General features: G+C 32.8%; 2 protein-coding genes across 2 annotated transcripts; one reads left to right on the plus strand and one right to left on the minus strand.

Moving 5' to 3' along the window:
- On the plus strand, nucleotides 1,561–8,776 carry LOC109362777 (protein POLLEN DEFECTIVE IN GUIDANCE 1-like). The gene is made up of 11 exons (XM_019608798.1): nucleotides 1,561–2,429; nucleotides 3,452–3,603; nucleotides 3,821–3,924; nucleotides 4,430–4,518; nucleotides 4,642–4,715; nucleotides 5,274–5,424; nucleotides 5,537–5,704; nucleotides 7,139–7,236; nucleotides 7,342–7,464; nucleotides 7,975–8,043; nucleotides 8,140–8,776. The coding sequence occupies exons 1-11, from the start codon at nucleotides 1,793–1,795 to the stop codon at nucleotides 8,344–8,346; spliced, it is 1,872 nt and encodes a 623-aa protein (XP_019464343.1). The 5' UTR covers nucleotides 1,561–1,792; the 3' UTR covers nucleotides 8,347–8,776.
- LOC109361914 (uncharacterized mitochondrial protein AtMg00810-like) lies at nucleotides 16,382–16,849 on the minus strand. Its single transcript, XM_019607439.1, has one exon. The coding sequence runs from the start codon at nucleotides 16,847–16,849 to the stop codon at nucleotides 16,382–16,384; it is 468 nt and encodes a 155-aa protein (XP_019462984.1).

Below are 18,415 nucleotides of genomic sequence, written 5' to 3' on the forward strand. Positions count from 1 at the left end.
AATTCATCCCAAAGAATCTTCAATTGGGTGAAGTAGTTGGGGATATCAAGATCTCCTTGCTTGAAATTTGAAATAGATTGTTGTAATTCTACAATTCTATAAAGGTTACCTTGTGAAAATCTTTCTTCAAGCTCCTCCCAGATTTCATAGGCTTTATCCAACCAAATTATGCTTTGAGCAATATGAGGAGTAACAGATCTGGTGATCCATGATATCACCATATTGTTTGCTCTTTCCCATGCCTTATATGTAGGATCTGTCTTTGATGGCATAAGAATACTTCCATCAATCAGTGCTAACTTCTGCTTGGATATGAGGCTTCTTTTCATGCCTATGCTCCAATGATTGTAGTTTTCGCCATTCAGAATGGGAGAGACCAAGGCAAATGCTAGATTATCTAAAGGGTGTGCGAAATAAGGAGATCTCAAGTCTTGTGTTGGATCCATTGAGCTAGTTATGGCAGGTATTGTTGAAGATGTGGTAGATGACATTTTCCAAATGTAGCAGAGCTCTTTAAAAGAGCTCTGATGCCATCTAAGAAAATCTCTTCTTCTTTGAAGATGAAGAAAGAAAGAATGAAAAAGAGCACAAGAATGCTTGAGCTATGTGGAAGAAGAATAGAAAAAATACATCAATCTTATTATTAAGATTCTTGAATGAATTGAATTACAAGCAACTAATAACCACTATTTATAGAAAAGCTTAAGTCTAACCTAACTGAAATAACCGAATTTGATCACATTGATCACATTTAACATGTGCGTAAATAACTGCTTAACTAACAAGTAACAAAATTTCTGTTGGAATGGTTTCTTGCAGGATTGCTTACTGACTCAGTCAGAGGCTAAAGGTTTCTGGTGCAGACTGACTCGGTCAGATGACAAGTCCTGGTGCGTGTTGGCTCGGTTAAATGGCCTAATGCCTTAGCTAGGTGAGTTTTGTCCTGTCTCGGTTACGGTGCTGGTTTGAATGATTAAGTCTTCATTTTCCTCGGTCACGATGCAAGTTTTCTCAGTCAAGGTGAAATATTCTTCGGTCATGTACATATTTTGCTCGGTGAAAGTTGGTTGTGGCTCAAGCATGTGTGAAGCAGCCATAGGTTATCTCATGGTTAAGCATATGATTGAAGTTGGTGTGTCTTTATGAGTAATGTTGGAGTTAGATTGAGGTATATTGTTTGATATCTAGTATGAAAATGAAAGATTTAATTTAGCTGAAGTGTTTAAATAGCATGTTAGATTCTCCTAACAACTTCCTCTCTATTGAGAGCATATATTTTATCTCAAGATGACACACTTTTACATTTATATACTATTTGTCTATCATCCCTCATTCATTTTTAACTCTCTTCAAAAAAAAAAATAATACAAATAAATGATGAATGATGTAATAATTATGTATAAATCTTTATACCATATGGATTTGCATTAAAAAATTTAAAATCTTTACTTTTATACATATTAAATTCATTTCACTCGTAAGTCATGTTTTAGTATTTTGATGAATGAGAAACAAGGACATCCTTATTCTTACCGCAGCTACAATTGCTTTATATAAACAGAAGTTGATATTAAATTCTGGAATAAGGAAAAGGGAGTGAAATGGGAGAGCACAAATGAGAAGAGTCATACTGGACTCCACAAAGGAGAGTGCTTCTCACTCAAACATTCACACATGAATCATCATCATCATACATAACCTTCTTACTCAATTTCCCAATTCCATTATGTAAACTAAACCTCCATTCCATAACATTACTCATAAATTTCAATTCATTCTTTTCAATTTCTCCATGGCATTAAGAAACTCCAGCAGAAAACTCTCTTTTGAGATTCTCAACCAAAGTCTCTCTTTCGAAGATGAAGAAGAACAATTTTCCTTCATCCAACGCACTAAATCTGATCCAACACAAACCATCACTCGCAACAAGAAGCGGAAACAGAGAGCCTCTAAGAAGAAAAAGAACCTTCTCGATCCTTCTAATTCTATACCCGAAGATCCATTACCTGATTCCAATTCCCTTAATTCAAATTCGGTTTCTGTAGATCTAAAACGAGAAGTTCCGTTAGAAAACGGACGAGCATGTAACGGTTTCGAGCTTAACGGTTTGTGCTACTCTGTCACGGAGAGCGTTTTCACGGTGGCGGCGCGTGAGGATGGGAGTGAGTTTCCGGCGAGTGCTCGCGAGGGTTTTAATTTCGGGGAATTGAGGCAGAGAGCTGTGATTGGAGGCAGTTCTGAGGATTTGAAAGCTTCCACCGTGGTGGCGGCGGCGGCAGTGGTTGATGACGGTGGGAAACACGATGGTAGCGACACCGTCAAGGCGAGTGTGGTGGTGAAGCCAAATGAGCCTGATCGGAATGTTGTTACGAAATTGGTGAAAGAGGAATCTTTAGATTGGAACCGTCTCATGGCAGAAGATCCCAATTGTGAGTGGAATATCCTTGATCAACTTGCATGGCTTATATTGTTTCTAAATAATAGACTAATAGACAAATCTACTTCATTGGTTATGAGAAAACACAGAAATGGCTCCAAAACTTTTGCGTGCGTGGCAATTATTTGATGTACATGGTTATCAAATTGTATGCAACTTTTGTTATGGTAGAATCTTAGTTACATGGTCCTCATTTAGCCTAAGTACCGTGTCCTGGATTCCGTATACCGTCATACCGTGTACCACATACCAGAGTCCTTATAAAATAAGTTTTGTAATAATAGTAGTAATATAAAAAGTGATGAACCACATAGAACAGCTTACCAGAATCGATATTGTGAACCGTGTAATTATGGGTAGAAGTCAAAACTAAATCCAAGTAAAAATCTGACATGTCATTCAGTGTTCTAGGAGAATGGACCCTCTGCCACTGCTGCAGGACCAAACTTATACTTAGATGATCAGTTTTATACTCAGATGACCAATCTTATATGAGATTGGCCAATCTAAAGACTAAAATGACCTGCAGCAAAGAGGGCAACAGAGAGTAGCCTGCAGCAGAGGACCCAGATCTGTGTTCTAGGCCATAACTGGCATCCAAATAGCTACTATGTAACTGTGTTGCCTTTTTTTATGTTGCTTGTTCTGGCTCAGTTTCATTAGTAATTTACGTTACAACTATGTTATGCATTGGACTCTAAGGGATGTTGTATGGGAAAATCGAAACAGGGCTGACCCCATGTCCCCATATGTGACGTTGTTGTCATTGATGGCATGGCTACATTGAATGATATTGATGCACATACAGTAGTGCACGGCAGTGACAAAAAGGGCAGTTTTCACAAGGATAACCTTTGGCCGTTTTCTTTTAAAACTAGTCACATGAATTGTTTCATCCATTTTACATGAAGCAATTTGTTACCTGAGTTTCTTATCCTGTTGATGGTGTTCTATTTTACTAATGTCATGTGTCCTTTTCTGCCAAATTAACCTCGTGGTGTTTTTTTATATCAGATGTATTTTCAGTGGAGAAGTCTCCTGTAACGTACTTCTTGGAGGAAATGCACAATGGAAATTCTCTAAGGAGCACAACAACTCTTGGCAATGAGAAAGAACGAGAGAGAGTCTATGACACAATCTTCCGCTTGCCATGGAGATGCGAATTGGTATACTTCCTTTGCTCGATTAGGAAAGGGAAATGAACTAAAACTTACTGTGGATACATACAGTTTTGTGACATCATCAATGAATCTTTACTTATGGTTTAGCTGTCTATATTTTCTAGAAGTTATCGGGGAAGAAGTAACCTTTAGTTGCAAGCTTCTACTAATACATTCTACATTTTTGTTGTTGTGACATCAAAAACATGGAATGCAACTGCAGCTTATAGATGTTGGCTTCTTTGTCTGCCTCGATTCATTTCTTTCATTGTTAACTGTCATGCCAACAAGGATCATGATGACCATTTGGAGGTTTCTAAAGACAAGGTTTGTCTCCTTTCCTATATTTTCTCCCCTTCTAATAAAATGTTTGTTGGGCATGCCTGTCAGAATTTAGGTAATAGATTAATCCTACAACATCTATTCCTGTAACTTTGATTTGTGATTTAAGCAGTATCCATCAAGTGCAGTCTTGCTAGTGCTTCAGATATCATTGTAAACTGTAAATCTTTGAATGATTAGAACAAAGTGATTTTGCTTGAACCATGTCATCCTTGATTAAGCAGTTGGTTCAATCAGACATTATATTTTATACAGGCCTGTGTTTTTAATTTATGTATATGCTATTAATCCCTGGTTTTCTGTTAGGTATTAGTTGAATACGTATACATCTTAGAAATCTCTCCATAATACAAAATCTGCATGTTCTTGACTTCTTGTGCTTTGATATATGTCCTTTTCTTTGCTCCAACTCTTGTGCTCTGTTTCAAAATCGGTGGCAGTCTGTCATGGTTTTCAGTATTACAATATGACCTAATCATGCTTGTGGCAGGCAGTTCAAGAGGCTGTCTACAATTGAATTATCAGATTTTGGCTGTTTTGTTATTATGAGCTCTGGAGTCATTCTTTTGGAGCGAACAGGTATAGTGATTCTCTTATCCCATGATTATGTGTTATATCATCCCTTTTTGTATTTAACTATTGATCAGGTTGAATGTGATGCTGATTTTGTTTTATGCCCCCCTCTCAAACATACTGCCTCAGATATCAGTTTAATATATCATATGATCCGTGGTCAAGGAACAATCAAATTATATGTGGTCTACAATGTTCTAGAGGTGAGTATAAATTAATTTATGAATTTGGATTACTAGCTCTCCATATTACCAAATTTCAATCAAGAAGATTCATATTATTTAATGTTGATGTGACCAAGATCTTGGTGTGAGTGTGTGACAATGAAAGGGAATTTTGCATATTATGGAAGATTGGAATTTGACTTTGTAATAATTTGTAAATAATGAACTCTGAAATCCGGAGAGATAAAATGTTGCTATATTTGAAAATTAGTATCAATATACTATCTCCTTTTCTTTGGTCATGAACACTCATTTTGATGCAGTACTGCTGCCCCCAACAAAAAATATACACACTTGTTTGGATTATATAAAGTAGAAAACCTGATTTAGTGACAATTGGCAGGGAGCTCAAAATTTTAGATATGGTAATAGGGCATATAAGAAAAAGAATAGCAGACTTATGTCGGCTTACGTGAGATTTAGGACAACCCAAAATGAAAATGATAGAAAAGGAGCACAATGGATGGTGTAAATCATAATGATCCATAAAGAAGGTTGTATTGTAAGTTTATCACTGATCGTTGGACCTTCTTGCAGATATTTGATAAATTATGTCAAAGTTTCAATGGGGATGTGTTGCAAACATTATTTCATACAGCGGAAGGACTTTCAAGTTGCCCCCCAGAAAGCATGAAATTTTGGATTTGGAGATTCATTTGTGACCAAGTTTTAGCTGTGGCTGCTTCAAATATCCTTTTTTTCTTTGGGATGATATTTTTCTCCCAGTTGTTTGGGTAAATTTTTCTTCTGATGGTAAACGAAAAAAAACAGTGGTAGTTTGGTTCCTTAACTAGTCTTACTTGCTCATTCTTTTATCTTATTAGCTCAGGCAATCACTTTATCAACATGTATAGTGGCTCACAATAACGCATTGTTTGCTTTACTGGTTTCCAATAATTTTGCTGAGATCAAGAGCAATGTGTTTAAGAGATACAGCAAGGATAATGTTCACAGTTTGGTTTACTTTGGTAAGTTATCCTTCCAACAATAGTTTCTTTTCTTTTTTTATTTCAGTCTATTTGGTATATTGTTCTTCATTCCTTAGAGAAAGACTTAGAGATCTATGTTTTGCCAATAAACATGATTTATAATAGAGCTTCGATTCATGTAGCCGACCCCACCTAGTGGGATAAAGGCTTGGTTGCTGTTATTAGTGTTCTTCACTCCCTTCAGTCATGAAGAGACCTTAAGATAACTTTATCGCATCGTGAGAATACTAATAATATAAACCAAGAAAAATATGCCTTTTTTATTAATAATATCAACCAAGAAAAATTTCTTTGGTGTTTTCAACTTACAAGCTTGAGAGATTTTTACTACGAATGCTATTTATTGAATCTAGATATATGGTGTATCATTTGTTTGCCTCTTTGGCAACCTACCCACAAAAACAGAATCATGAGTAAGCTTTTGCTTTAAATTGCTTAACTCGATTAATGTGCATTGATATAATTTTAAGAGCAGTACTCGAAATCTACTTTTTCAGAATCAAAATGGTATTCTGATATCTTATGATGGAAATGTTGAATTTGTTCCAGTGCTTGGACACTCAAGAATGGAATTTTATTCCTTATACCATTTTGAATGGAATGGAATATAACTATAAATAATGAAGATAAACAAGGAACTATTTCCCTTGTACTAAACATGCTCTGTGCAAAATTTGTTTGTTTGTCTTATGTTGGGAAAGAGACAAGAAATAAATTGGTATTTAGGTTGGTTTTAGATTCGGATTAACATTTAAGACACTGTCACTGACTCACTAGTAAATTTTTTGCACTAGCAAGTTGGAAATCAAACTTAGACTCATACAAAAAGTATGAAAACCTTTTTAAAATGTGATATAATGATACTCTACTTTTAAGAAAAAAATGGTAACTATGCTCATAATAATTTATAAAGTCTGGTACAATAGTAAAGTTGTTGCTTAGTAACTATGAGGTCACAAGTTCAAATCCTGGAAACAACTTCTCTGCTTGTGGGGTAAGGCTGCATACATTTTCCCTCGCCATACTCCACTAAGTGGGAGGCTCGTACATTGGGCTGCCTCTATTTACCAGACATAAAATCGTAAATTCAAGGCATTCTATTTGTTAAAATTATGTATATTAAAAATTAATGTAACATTTTTTTCACATAATCATTATTGATTATTCTCATATATACATATATAGGTTTTGCAAAAGTTTAGTAAAATAATTTTGTAAAAATAGTTATAGTTATGCAGCGAAAGTATATCAAATGTTAACTCTTTGCAATTTTATATTGGATTCTTTGAAATAAGCAAGAGTTCAATAGCACATCTGTTCTGCGTTTGATATTTAAATTATTCGAGTGCACATGCACAATACTCCATTTGGTCAATTTTTAATTTTTCCTTTTTTACTTATGGTGGTGAGTAGATTCTGTGGAGAGATTCCACATTTCAGCATTTATCTTATTCGTTTTAGCTCAAAATATTCTGGAGGCAGAGGGTCCCTGGTTTGAAAGTTTCCTCATTGTAAGATTTGGATTATTTTTACTCTATTGAATAACTTCAGCATGTGGGAATCTATTTCCATTCTTAGCTGATTTTTCCTCGTAACACATCTTTTGGGTGGTGCAGAATGTCCTCTTTGTTTATGTATGTGAAATGATTATTGATATTATCAAGCATTCATTCATCGCTAAGTTCAATGACCTTAAGCCCATTGCATACTCTGAGTTCCTTGAAGACCTATGTAAACAGGTATTTTCTTTCTATTGTGAATATTATTAGTGCAGTATGATTACCTGTTTATCATTAAAAGTGTATGTTCTCATCCAAATCGCTAGTTAGGGCTGTAAACTTGTGTGGGTTTTATTAGCAACAACCTAGATGCTCCAAGACCCCTCATTATTGAATTGCTAATGTTTTTTAAAATCAAATAAATTTGGTCCTTTTCTTTTCAATTCTCATTTCATTTCTGATTTCAATTTTTTGTGGGGGTTTCCTTCATAGTATAATTCTATAGTGATTTCATTTTAAAATTGAAATACTTAACTATGTTGTAGTTTTTCATATGATGTGCATTTATGCTTAGAACTGTATTTTGTGACATAGCAAGAATATGGCATGTAGTTAACACTTGAGTTGAGTTTTAAGTTGGTTTATATTTCATATTATCACAATCAAGTAGCATGAACATTTTGTCCGGTTTCATTCATGGAGCTTTTCTTCAGAATATAGCTTGACCCTTCGACTTATTTCATTCTGTAGACTCTAAATATGCAAACTGAGGGTTCAAAGAAAAACCTAACTTTTGTCCCCCTTGCTCCAGCGTGTGTGGTAAGCAACTACAATTTCTGATGTCTATATATTTTCTGGTATTTTGGTTGCTGATTCGTCGTATGTGTACCTTTTCCTTTTTTTCCTTGTTCTTAGGTTATTCGCGTGTTCACTCCAGTATATGCTGCAAACCTTCCTTCCAACCCCCTTCCATGGAGGCTTTTCTGGATTCTGCTTTATTCGGCAATGACCTATGTTATGCTCACTAGCCTCAAAGTCCTTATTGGCATGGCCCTACAAAAACATGCCAGTTGGTACATCAATCGCTGCCGAAGGAGGAAGCACCATCTTCACGCTGATTAGCACCATCTTCACGCAAATTACCCAGAAGAACGTTTGAGGAATTCTCTGGCTGTTATCATCATCGGAGCCTGGCACATACAAGAACAACTTCATGTTCGTTATGTGGGTTTATTTAACAAAAATGGTAGCCCATGGATGGATTCTCCTTGAAATTTTGATAGCAAAATATAATTTGATGATTACAGAATAAGAACACTAAGTTATAGTTTTGATTAGTTGCCATCTATATAACCTCTAGCACCCTATGTCTACACTTCATAGATGGTTCAAAAGCAATCATCTTCAAAGAAAATTAGTTTCATATCCGTTTTTTCATGGCCCCGTCCAGCTTTGTACCTACACTTTCATCGATCACCTTTCAAATGCTGTTGTACACAACTCTGAGATGTTATTCGGATGAAAAATGAAACTTCCATTTTCAGTATGGTTACTATAACCCCTCTCATCACACCAAACGTGTACTTAACGAATTCAATATTTGTCTTTTGGTATAATAGTTGCTATAAGTTAACATATTCCTTTTACGGTTAAAGCAATAAGCCCAACTGATTTTATCCAAAAAAATAATGTCAGCTGTATCACAAACACATAATAAACTTGAGTATTTTCTTCCCCTTAGACTTACCATACTCAAAGGTAGTGTGTTAAATCTAGACCGGTCCAAAAAACTGAAAACCGATCCAAAATAGACTGAAATTACAAAAACCGAATGTATTTGAATCGTGTTGGACTTATTTTTTAAAGACCGATTGGTCCGGTCAGGATTTTGGTTTCACCTCTTGGATTCAGACCGATCCAGACTGAGCCAAATTAGTATGTAAAGTTTAAGTGTATAATATTTTTAAGTGTCTTCCAAACTTAATCTTAAGTCTCAACTCTAAAATTGTACCTTTATTTATTTGTTATGTTCTATAACACATTTATATATATAACACTTTTTTAGGACATAAACCAATCTCATTACCAAATGAAGAGGATTCAAGTGTTGATTTTGATTATGTATTTTATTATCAATTTTATTGTTGTGAAAGTATTATTATTATTATTATTAATCGCCAATAGAACAGTCTAAGTGTTAAAATTACGTTGCAAATGCTCATATTGTTGTTATTGATATATTGTTGTTTTATTGTCTTGTTATTACTGATGTCTTGTTGTTGATGTTGCCATTTTTTACTTTTATTATTATTGTCTTACTGTTTATTACTATTTTATGATATTGTTTACTTATATTATTGTTGCACACATTTTAATGTTTTGAACAATATTTTTATTGTTGCTCTATGCTTAATATTTAGTTATTTTGATGAGTTTTGAATGTAAGTGTAATTTCAATATTTTATAAAAAAGGTCATCCAAACCGAACCAAAACTGCATATAATATTTGGACCGGATTGGATCGGACATCTTAATATAAACAAACGAGACCGAACCAGACCGCATGTTAATTATTTATTTGGATCGGATTATTTTTTGCTTAAAACAGATCCAAATGAACCGCGAATACCCCTACTTAAAGGTCATGAATCAAATATTGTATGAAGACCACCTATCTAATAACCAAACTTACCAATAAAGTGTTGGTCAAATAGTATAAGTTGTGTTAGATTTTTAGGATAATCAAAAGATCAATGATTCCATTTTTTGGAAATGAACTTGTTAGGAGGAACAACTATGCATCTCAAAAGTGATTAGTTATTTATCAAAATGGTGAAACATTTTTGGTAGTATCAAAAAAATATTATTGAAGTACATCAACTATTTCTTTTTTGGCTTGTGCAGTGTTGCTCAGTTGTGAAACAATTTGAATATGTTGTCCTTAAACCATTGACTGATTTATCTTGGCGGTGGGAGTTTTTTTTTTAATATTTCACATTCTCTCACTTAAATCAAGTCAACATATTGTTACTCCCAAACATTTTATTCAATTTGTAAAATAATGTCATTTTCAATATATTAGTAAAAAGAAATGTTATATATTCATACTAATTTTCGTATCCACAAGAACATATATAATTTATAAACTAATCATTAATAAATAAAGTATCATTTTATGATATATGTTACTTATTTATACATAGAAAGATTAGCAAGAGAATTAGTAGGAGAATATATTATTTTTCTTAGTAAAAATATATGCAACATCTTGTTTAACTAGGGATTTATGTCTTTAGAGTTTGGACTAGTGTTATAAAAAATGATTTGGGTTAGTCGATTCAACTAGTAAATTGGTTTCAATACTATTACGGTATAATAATTATATCGATCATGCAATCATGTTGATTAAAATTGGTCAAATTGATCATGTTGGTCAGTTTTCAATTGAACCGTGCTGACCAACTGGTTTTTATTTAAAATTAATTTTTAATGAAAATAAAAATAAATTATTGATTTTTATCAATTTTTCAACTTTAATATTAATATATTATAAATGTATATCTAACTTTGTTGGTATGCGGTTTAACTAATGAACTAACAGTTCAACTGCTATACCGTTGTACAAATACTCTGACTAGTTTGATGATCGGTACACTTTTAATAACATTGGTTTGGACCACTCACGGAAGAGTGAATTTTTGTATAGCTTAGCTAAAAATAATTATTTCAGAGTACTTTACTTTGTATGTAACATTTGAATAATTCCCTTAAGTATTGTTTGAGAGTGTGAATTTATCTAGAAATGGAAGGGAATAAATGATTTTGAAAAACATTCCCCTCTTCAGAGAGTTAGGGAGTTAAGACGAAGGAGAGAGAAAGGTTTTGGAAGATTTTTCAACCTTTCTAAAACCCTTCATATGTCTATTTTCATAGTTCTCTAATTTGGGATTTTATTGTCCACTTCTCATTGTTAATTACATTTTTAAAAGAAAAATAAACAATATTATTACATTATTATTATTTTACATTTCTCATATAAATTTCGTACTCTCTAACAATGGAGAATATTACCTTCTTTTCCTATCCCTTCCTCATTCCTAACTTTTAATCCTTCTATTCATTTCTCCTCATAATTCTCAAACATAACCTTAATGAATGGCATGTTTATTACAACTTGTTGTTGTGATGTAACATACATGTTTATTTAACTAGCTTGTATATATGAGTATATGAATCTTAATAAACTATAATTATTGTTTTTGTACTATTAAGAGTATTTTATCACATTTTTTGTTAAAGAATTAATCTTTTCCAGGATACGTGGCTGTCCTTCCAACAAGTGTTGCTCCAAAGAATTAAATCATTAATATTTTGCCCATTTTGAGATCTAATAAAACCTTATACTATTAGATCAATATCTTATTAATAAACTAATTGATACAACTATTTTTTGTAGCTAACTAATATTTTAAAAATAACTAGAAAGTACATATAATATTTATTATTATTTACTTAGCTATTTAATAAGTATATAATTAATAATTAGAGTAATTAAATAAATTAAAATAAAGAATTTCAATCCCTTATTTTATTTATTTATAATTTAACATGTAATATTTTATTTGTTTGTTTTTCGTTTTAATATTTTTTAATGGTTTTCAATTTTTTCCTAAAAAATGTAGCTAAGTTGTATAAGTTTATAGAATTTTTCTACTTTTGACACTATACATTGTTAAAAATATATAATATGAAAATAGTTTATACAATCATTTAATGATCAAATGCAAAAATAACTTATACATTATAAAAAAATTTAATATAAAAATAATTTATATATCATAATATATTTTTTAGTTAAGGATATTTGATGTATTTTTTTTAAATTTTGTAGGGAAAAATTGATAATCAAATTAATATAAGTTACTTTCACTTTCTAAACACTACTTCAATTAGATTTTTCAATAATTAATCTTAAATGGTACACTTTTTTTAAGTTATAAGTTCCCTTTAATTTATATTTATAGGATGATTCTAGTAGCGTACTGCGTAAGTAAAAAAAAAAACCTCGAAAGTTACAACATTGACTTGCGAAATGTGGGTCCCAACGTACTTTTTTCAATCAGTCTGCATCCTTAACATAGAAAATCCCCTCAGTCAGAACACAGACGATATATCAGAATTCATTTAGCTCCATGTAAATGACAAACATGTGTCTCTTCCATGAAATAAGCAATCCACTTCCGAAGGCAATGCTTACCTTGTTGCAGTTAAATATACTTAAATATTTCATTTATAATCTACCCTGTGATATTTCTTGAATTAACAAATTTACCTTCATTTTCTCTTATCCACTTCAACATTTCTTCAACTGACGTGGAAATTAGTTTTGAATTCTCCACCTTGAATTTGTTCAAAATATAATTAATATATTCCTTGTGAGAGATAAAAATTCCACCGTATTTTTGAACTATTTCATTGCCAAGAAATACGGCATGAAGCCTTGATCAGTCATCTCCAAACAGCTTTTCATAATCTCCCTAAATTTCGCAATCATCTTCGGATTATTGCGAGAAAATATTAGATCATCAACATGAAAACACACATTAAGAATATTTCGAGGTTCAACAAATTTAATATATAAATTGTGCTCAGACATTTTTCAAAACCATGCTCATGGAACAAGAATCAATCTTCTTATACCATGCTATCCATGCCTACTTCAATCTCTTCAAACTTAATACATTATCTATCATTCATTTATATTATTTTTAAAAAGCCAATAATAATTAAAAATAAATGATGAATAATGAACTAACTATCTATAAAACTTGTATATTGTCGATGCTTACATTTTTTTCTCTAATATTTATCTTCTTTTCCCTATATCACATAAATTTTAGGTTAAGAAACATATATTTCTTCATTACTACCAAATCAGAAATTCAAATTTAAAATCCATTTAATATATTTTCCATTTAGTTGGATCAATATGAAATGATCATCCTATTTGTATCTATCTCACAACGGGAGGGAGGAAATACCTTAAAATTAGGGGTGAACATGAGACGGGTTAGGACGAGTTAAACATGTCCATTATCCGTCCCTAAATATTGATAGGGTTAATTTTTGAACTTGAATCTGTCCCTAATTAGGATGGAACGGGTGAGGGACGAGTCCAAAATAAGACAGGTCAAGATAGAGACGGGTCCAAGTTGGAAAATGACAAAATGACAAACGTAATTTTTTTTTCTCAAATCTTTAAGCATATAAAATTAAAATTATCGCAATTTGTATATAAACTCATCTAAAACCTGCATCTCACATACATCAATATGTAAACTACAAATCGTAAATTGCATCCTTCAAACTAAAAGTTATCACAATCACGTGATTAAAAATTATAGAAGACATTGAAAATTTCAGAACAATTTAAACTGTCAAGTGTCAACTTAAACCAAAGTATTCTTGTAAATGATAAAAAAGACATGAGAACTGAAATGACAACATGTTAATACTCAAAAGTTTACACAAAAATGAATACAATAACTAACTATTAACTGAAAAATGAAACTTAAATTGGAGTATATAAAAACTAAAAATTAACTGGCTTTCTATCAATAAGTGGTGTGAATATGTTGTGTGTGCTTGTAGGTCTTTGAGTTATATGGACTGAACATAATGAGTATTGATAGGTATTTATTTAACTATTCTTGATATCTAACTGTAAGGGACAGGTCGGGTGACCCGGACGTAGGCCCGAACTCGTCCTTTTTGACAATGAGTCTACCTTTATTTATTTATTTGGACGTGTTAGATCTATCCCTAAGCCATCAGGTTGAAACTAAAAGTTATCACAATCACGTGATTAAAAATTATAGAAAACATTGAAAATTTCAGAACAATTTAAACTGTCAAGTGTTAACCTAAGCCGAATTGTTCTTGTAAATGATAAAAAAGACATGAGAATTGAATGACAACATGTTAATAGTCAAAAGTTTACACAAAAAATGAATACAATAACTAGCTATTAACTGAAAAATGAAACTTAAATTGAAGTACACAAAAACTAAAAATTAACTAGTTTTCTATCAATAAGTGGTGTGAATATGTTGTGTGCTTGTAGGTACTTGAGTTATGTGGACTGAACATAATGAATATTGATAGATACTTATTTAACTATTCTTGATATATAACTGTAAGGGACAGGTCGGGTGACCCGGACGTAAGCTCAAACTCGTCCTTTTTGACAATGAGTCTGGCATTTTTTATTTATTTAGACGTGTTAGATCTATCACTAAGCCATCAGGTTGACACGAGTCTACGGGTCGGGTCTTGCTTATCCCTACTGAAAATAATGATACTTGACTTTTGTGTATCTTTTTGCAACAAACTTCAGTTTGAAGTGATCGGGTTATAATTTGATTTGCACACCCATTATACTAGGTCCATCCTCTTCATTAATGGTGAGTCAAATATCACATAATAACAAATAACATGTAATGGTATATTTATCTTTTTATCTATTGTAAAATTATATTTTTACCATTGAAAATATGAAGAGATTAAAATAAACACTTATCTCTCCATTACATTCCTCACTTAAATGTTTCATTCGGCTTCTTACCCACAAGCAAATCCATCAAGCTTTATGTTACATTCTTCTCAACATACTGAATTTCTATCTATAGCATTCCTCCAATACTGGTTATAAGCATCTTCTTCAAACGTTAAAGACTTTATTCGTAAATAAAGCAATATGTTGATAGCAATTATTGGTTATTATTTTAAACATATTTGTCAGACATAATATATGGGCATATATGGCCGGCCATGTTTTATTAATATATAATAAGATCTCAATCAGGCTTACAACATGCAAATCAAGCAAAGTTGACATAGAAATTATTGATTTTAATTCTCAACATATCTGTCTGGCATAATACATACATATATATAATATATATATAGTAACTCAAATCAGAATAATTTTCCTATAAAAATTGTAAGAATAATGGATATATTTTTAACCAATAATTAACTTTTAATTTTGTTTATGTATATATGGTTGAATGACCCAATTTACTTTTCTCATAAAACAATATACATACATGCAAATCTGGTATGCCGTGTTTTATGAATATATAATCAGATCCCAATCAAGCTACAATATTTAAATAAAGCAAAGTTGACATTGCAATTATTACTTATTATTTTAACCATGTTTATCTAACATAATATATAGACCTGCATATTTGGTGAATGATATGAAAAGAAAACAATATTGGAGAAATTACAAGGTTAATTATTTAGATACAAAAATTAATTAAGCTTTTCATACACAAGTTTAAAAATAAAAGACAAGAAAGTGCGAGTATTATAATCTTTTTCCCATAGTAGGAAATTTATATGAGCAAAATGTTAAGGTTCGATTCCTGAGAGCGACACTTGTTGAGAGGGATAACTACATATCTCAAAATATATTATTTTTTTGCCCAAAAGGTAAGGGATATTCTTGTTAGTGTTAAGAATAGTCAAAGCAGACACACTGGTGCATACACAATACATCTTACTTGTTATGCAAGAAACAAATTGCTATGCACACTTTAGTGCAGTAGCAATAGCATGAAAACAGAAGAATTAGGAATTGAGTGAATTGGAGAGAAATGAGAGTATCTTAGTGTAGGAATGAATGAATCTTGTTGTATTGAACTTCAACTACAACATATACATTAATGAAATCACTTTGTTCCTATTTATAGCAACTATACTTCAACTAACTTGGCATACAAGTAAAACAATCTAACTACTTTTAACTAACAAGCCGAATTATCACTAATATCTAACACTTCTCCTTAATTCACACTTCATTAGTTTTCCTTCACTCCAATTTGCAATCTCAGCTTTTCAAACCTCTCTTTCTTCAAAGGCTTGGTAAAACATCAGCTAGTTAGGTTTCTGATTTGCAGAACTCCAATCTTACCTTCCCTTTGCTCACTTGATCCCTCATGTAATGAAACCTTATTTCTATGTGTTTGCTTTTTACATGGGCCACTGGAAACAAAGGAAGAATGATTGTAGATTTGTTATCCACCATAAGTAGAATTCTCTCCTTTGTTTGTATTTTCAATTCCTTCAACAAAGCCATCATCCAAGCAGCTTAACAAACACACATACATGCTGCTATATACTCAGCTTCACAAGAAGATAGAGCCACTACATCTTGCTTCTTAGGACACCAACTTATAGGAGCATCACCTAGCTTGAATAGATACCTTGTTGTGCTTTTTCTATCTGATTTATCTCCACACCAATTTGCATCAGAAAAGCCTATCATTTCACTGTTGCCTTTGTAGTTCTGCTTTGAATGAAACAAAATACCATGTCCTATTGTTCCTCTCAGATATTGCATCAATCTTTTTACTACAATGAGATGAGATTGTTGTGGATCTTCCATGAACCTGCTTACTAGACCTACTCCAAATCCAATATCAGATATGGTATTGCATATATATCTTAGTGAGCCAATCATTTGTCTAAACAAGGTTTTGCCAACTTGTTTATCTTCTTCAGGTTGATTGAGTAGAATTCCAGTTTCTGCAGGGATGGATGCTCTATTGCATTCCATCATTTGAAATCTCTTCAACACATTAGTATTGTACTTCCTTTAGTGCATAAATGTCCCAAGCTTAGTCTTCTTGAACTCAATGCCTAGGAAGTATGCTAACTCTCCAAGATCAGACATCTCAAATCATCCACATAGAGGCACACAATAAGGATATCTGAGTTGTCACTGCCTTTTACATAAACACCATGCTCTGTAGTGCACTTTATGAATCCAAGTTGTAGTAGGAATGAATCAATTCTCCTATTCCAAGCTCTTGGTGCCTGCTTGAGCCCATACAAGGCCTTGTGCAACTTATACATCAACCCTTCTTTGCCCCTTATCTCAAAACCTGGTGGATGTTTCACAAATACTTCTTTATCCAACGAACCATTTAAGAATGTTGACTTCACATCCATTTGGTGAATTTCCCAGCAATTATAGCTTGCAATGGCAAATACAAGCCTTACTATTTCTAGCCTAGCCACAAGAGCAAATACTTCATCATAGTCAAGACCTTGCTTTTTTAGGAACCCCTTTGCAACAAGCCCGACTTTATGCTTAGATACTTCACCATTTAGATTCAACTTAGTCTTGTACACCCATTTAACAGATATGTCTCTCTTACCTTTTGCCAATTGGACTAGACTCCATGTGTCATTCCTTTCAATTGACCTTAGTTCTTCTTCCATTGCTTCAACCCATTGAGGTGGCCTCAATGCCTATTCTATTCTTACTGGTTCCATCTCAGCAAGTAGTGCCATATGCACAAAGTCACCATCTGCTATGATGGTTGAATCAAGGAATACCTCATAGTCACTTAGCCTTGATGGTGGATATCTATGTCTCTGATTTGCTGGAGGATTGGCTATAGTGTTGGACATATCAACTGGACTGTGTACCACTATCTCAATCAAATCATTTCCTTCATCATCCTCAAATTGCAGCAAGGTATTCTGATTTCCTATTGAGCCTTTCAAATTCTAATTCCAACATTGATCTTCATCAAATCTCAAGTCCTTGCTTATTATCAGCTTGTCCTTCTTAGGATCAAAAAATCTATAGGCACCAATTGAGTGATAACCCAAGAAAATGAGTTTTTCACCCCTATCATCCAACTTTCTCCTTCTTGCTTCAGGGACATGTGTGTAGCAAATGGAGCCAAAGACTTTCAAATGACTCACATTTGGTTTGATTCTTGTCCAAGCTTCTTCAGGAGTCTTCTCACTTAATCTTTTAGTGGGGCATCTGTTGAGTATATACGTAGTAGTAGAAGCAGCCTCACCCCAAAACTTCTTAGGCAACCCTTTTATTTAAGCATGCTTCTTGTCATATTAAGAATTATTCTGTTTGCCCTTTCTGCTGTACCATTGTGTTTATGTATGTAGGGAGAAATCACTTCATGTATTATTTCTTCTTTGGCACACAAATCTTGAAACTCAGTAAACACATATTCTCCTCCACCATCTGATCTTAATTGTTTCAGCTTGGCATCACTTTGTCTTTTTGCTTGATCCTTGAATTTCTTAAATGTAGCAAGCACATCACTCTTCCGTCTTAATAGGTAGATCCACTTCTTCCTTGTATGAT

Source organism: Lupinus angustifolius, chromosome LG12 (assembly GCF_001865875.1).
Source record: "Lupinus angustifolius cultivar Tanjil chromosome LG12, LupAngTanjil_v1.0, whole genome shotgun sequence".
Classification (NCBI taxonomy): Eukaryota; Viridiplantae; Streptophyta; class Magnoliopsida; order Fabales; family Fabaceae; genus Lupinus; species Lupinus angustifolius.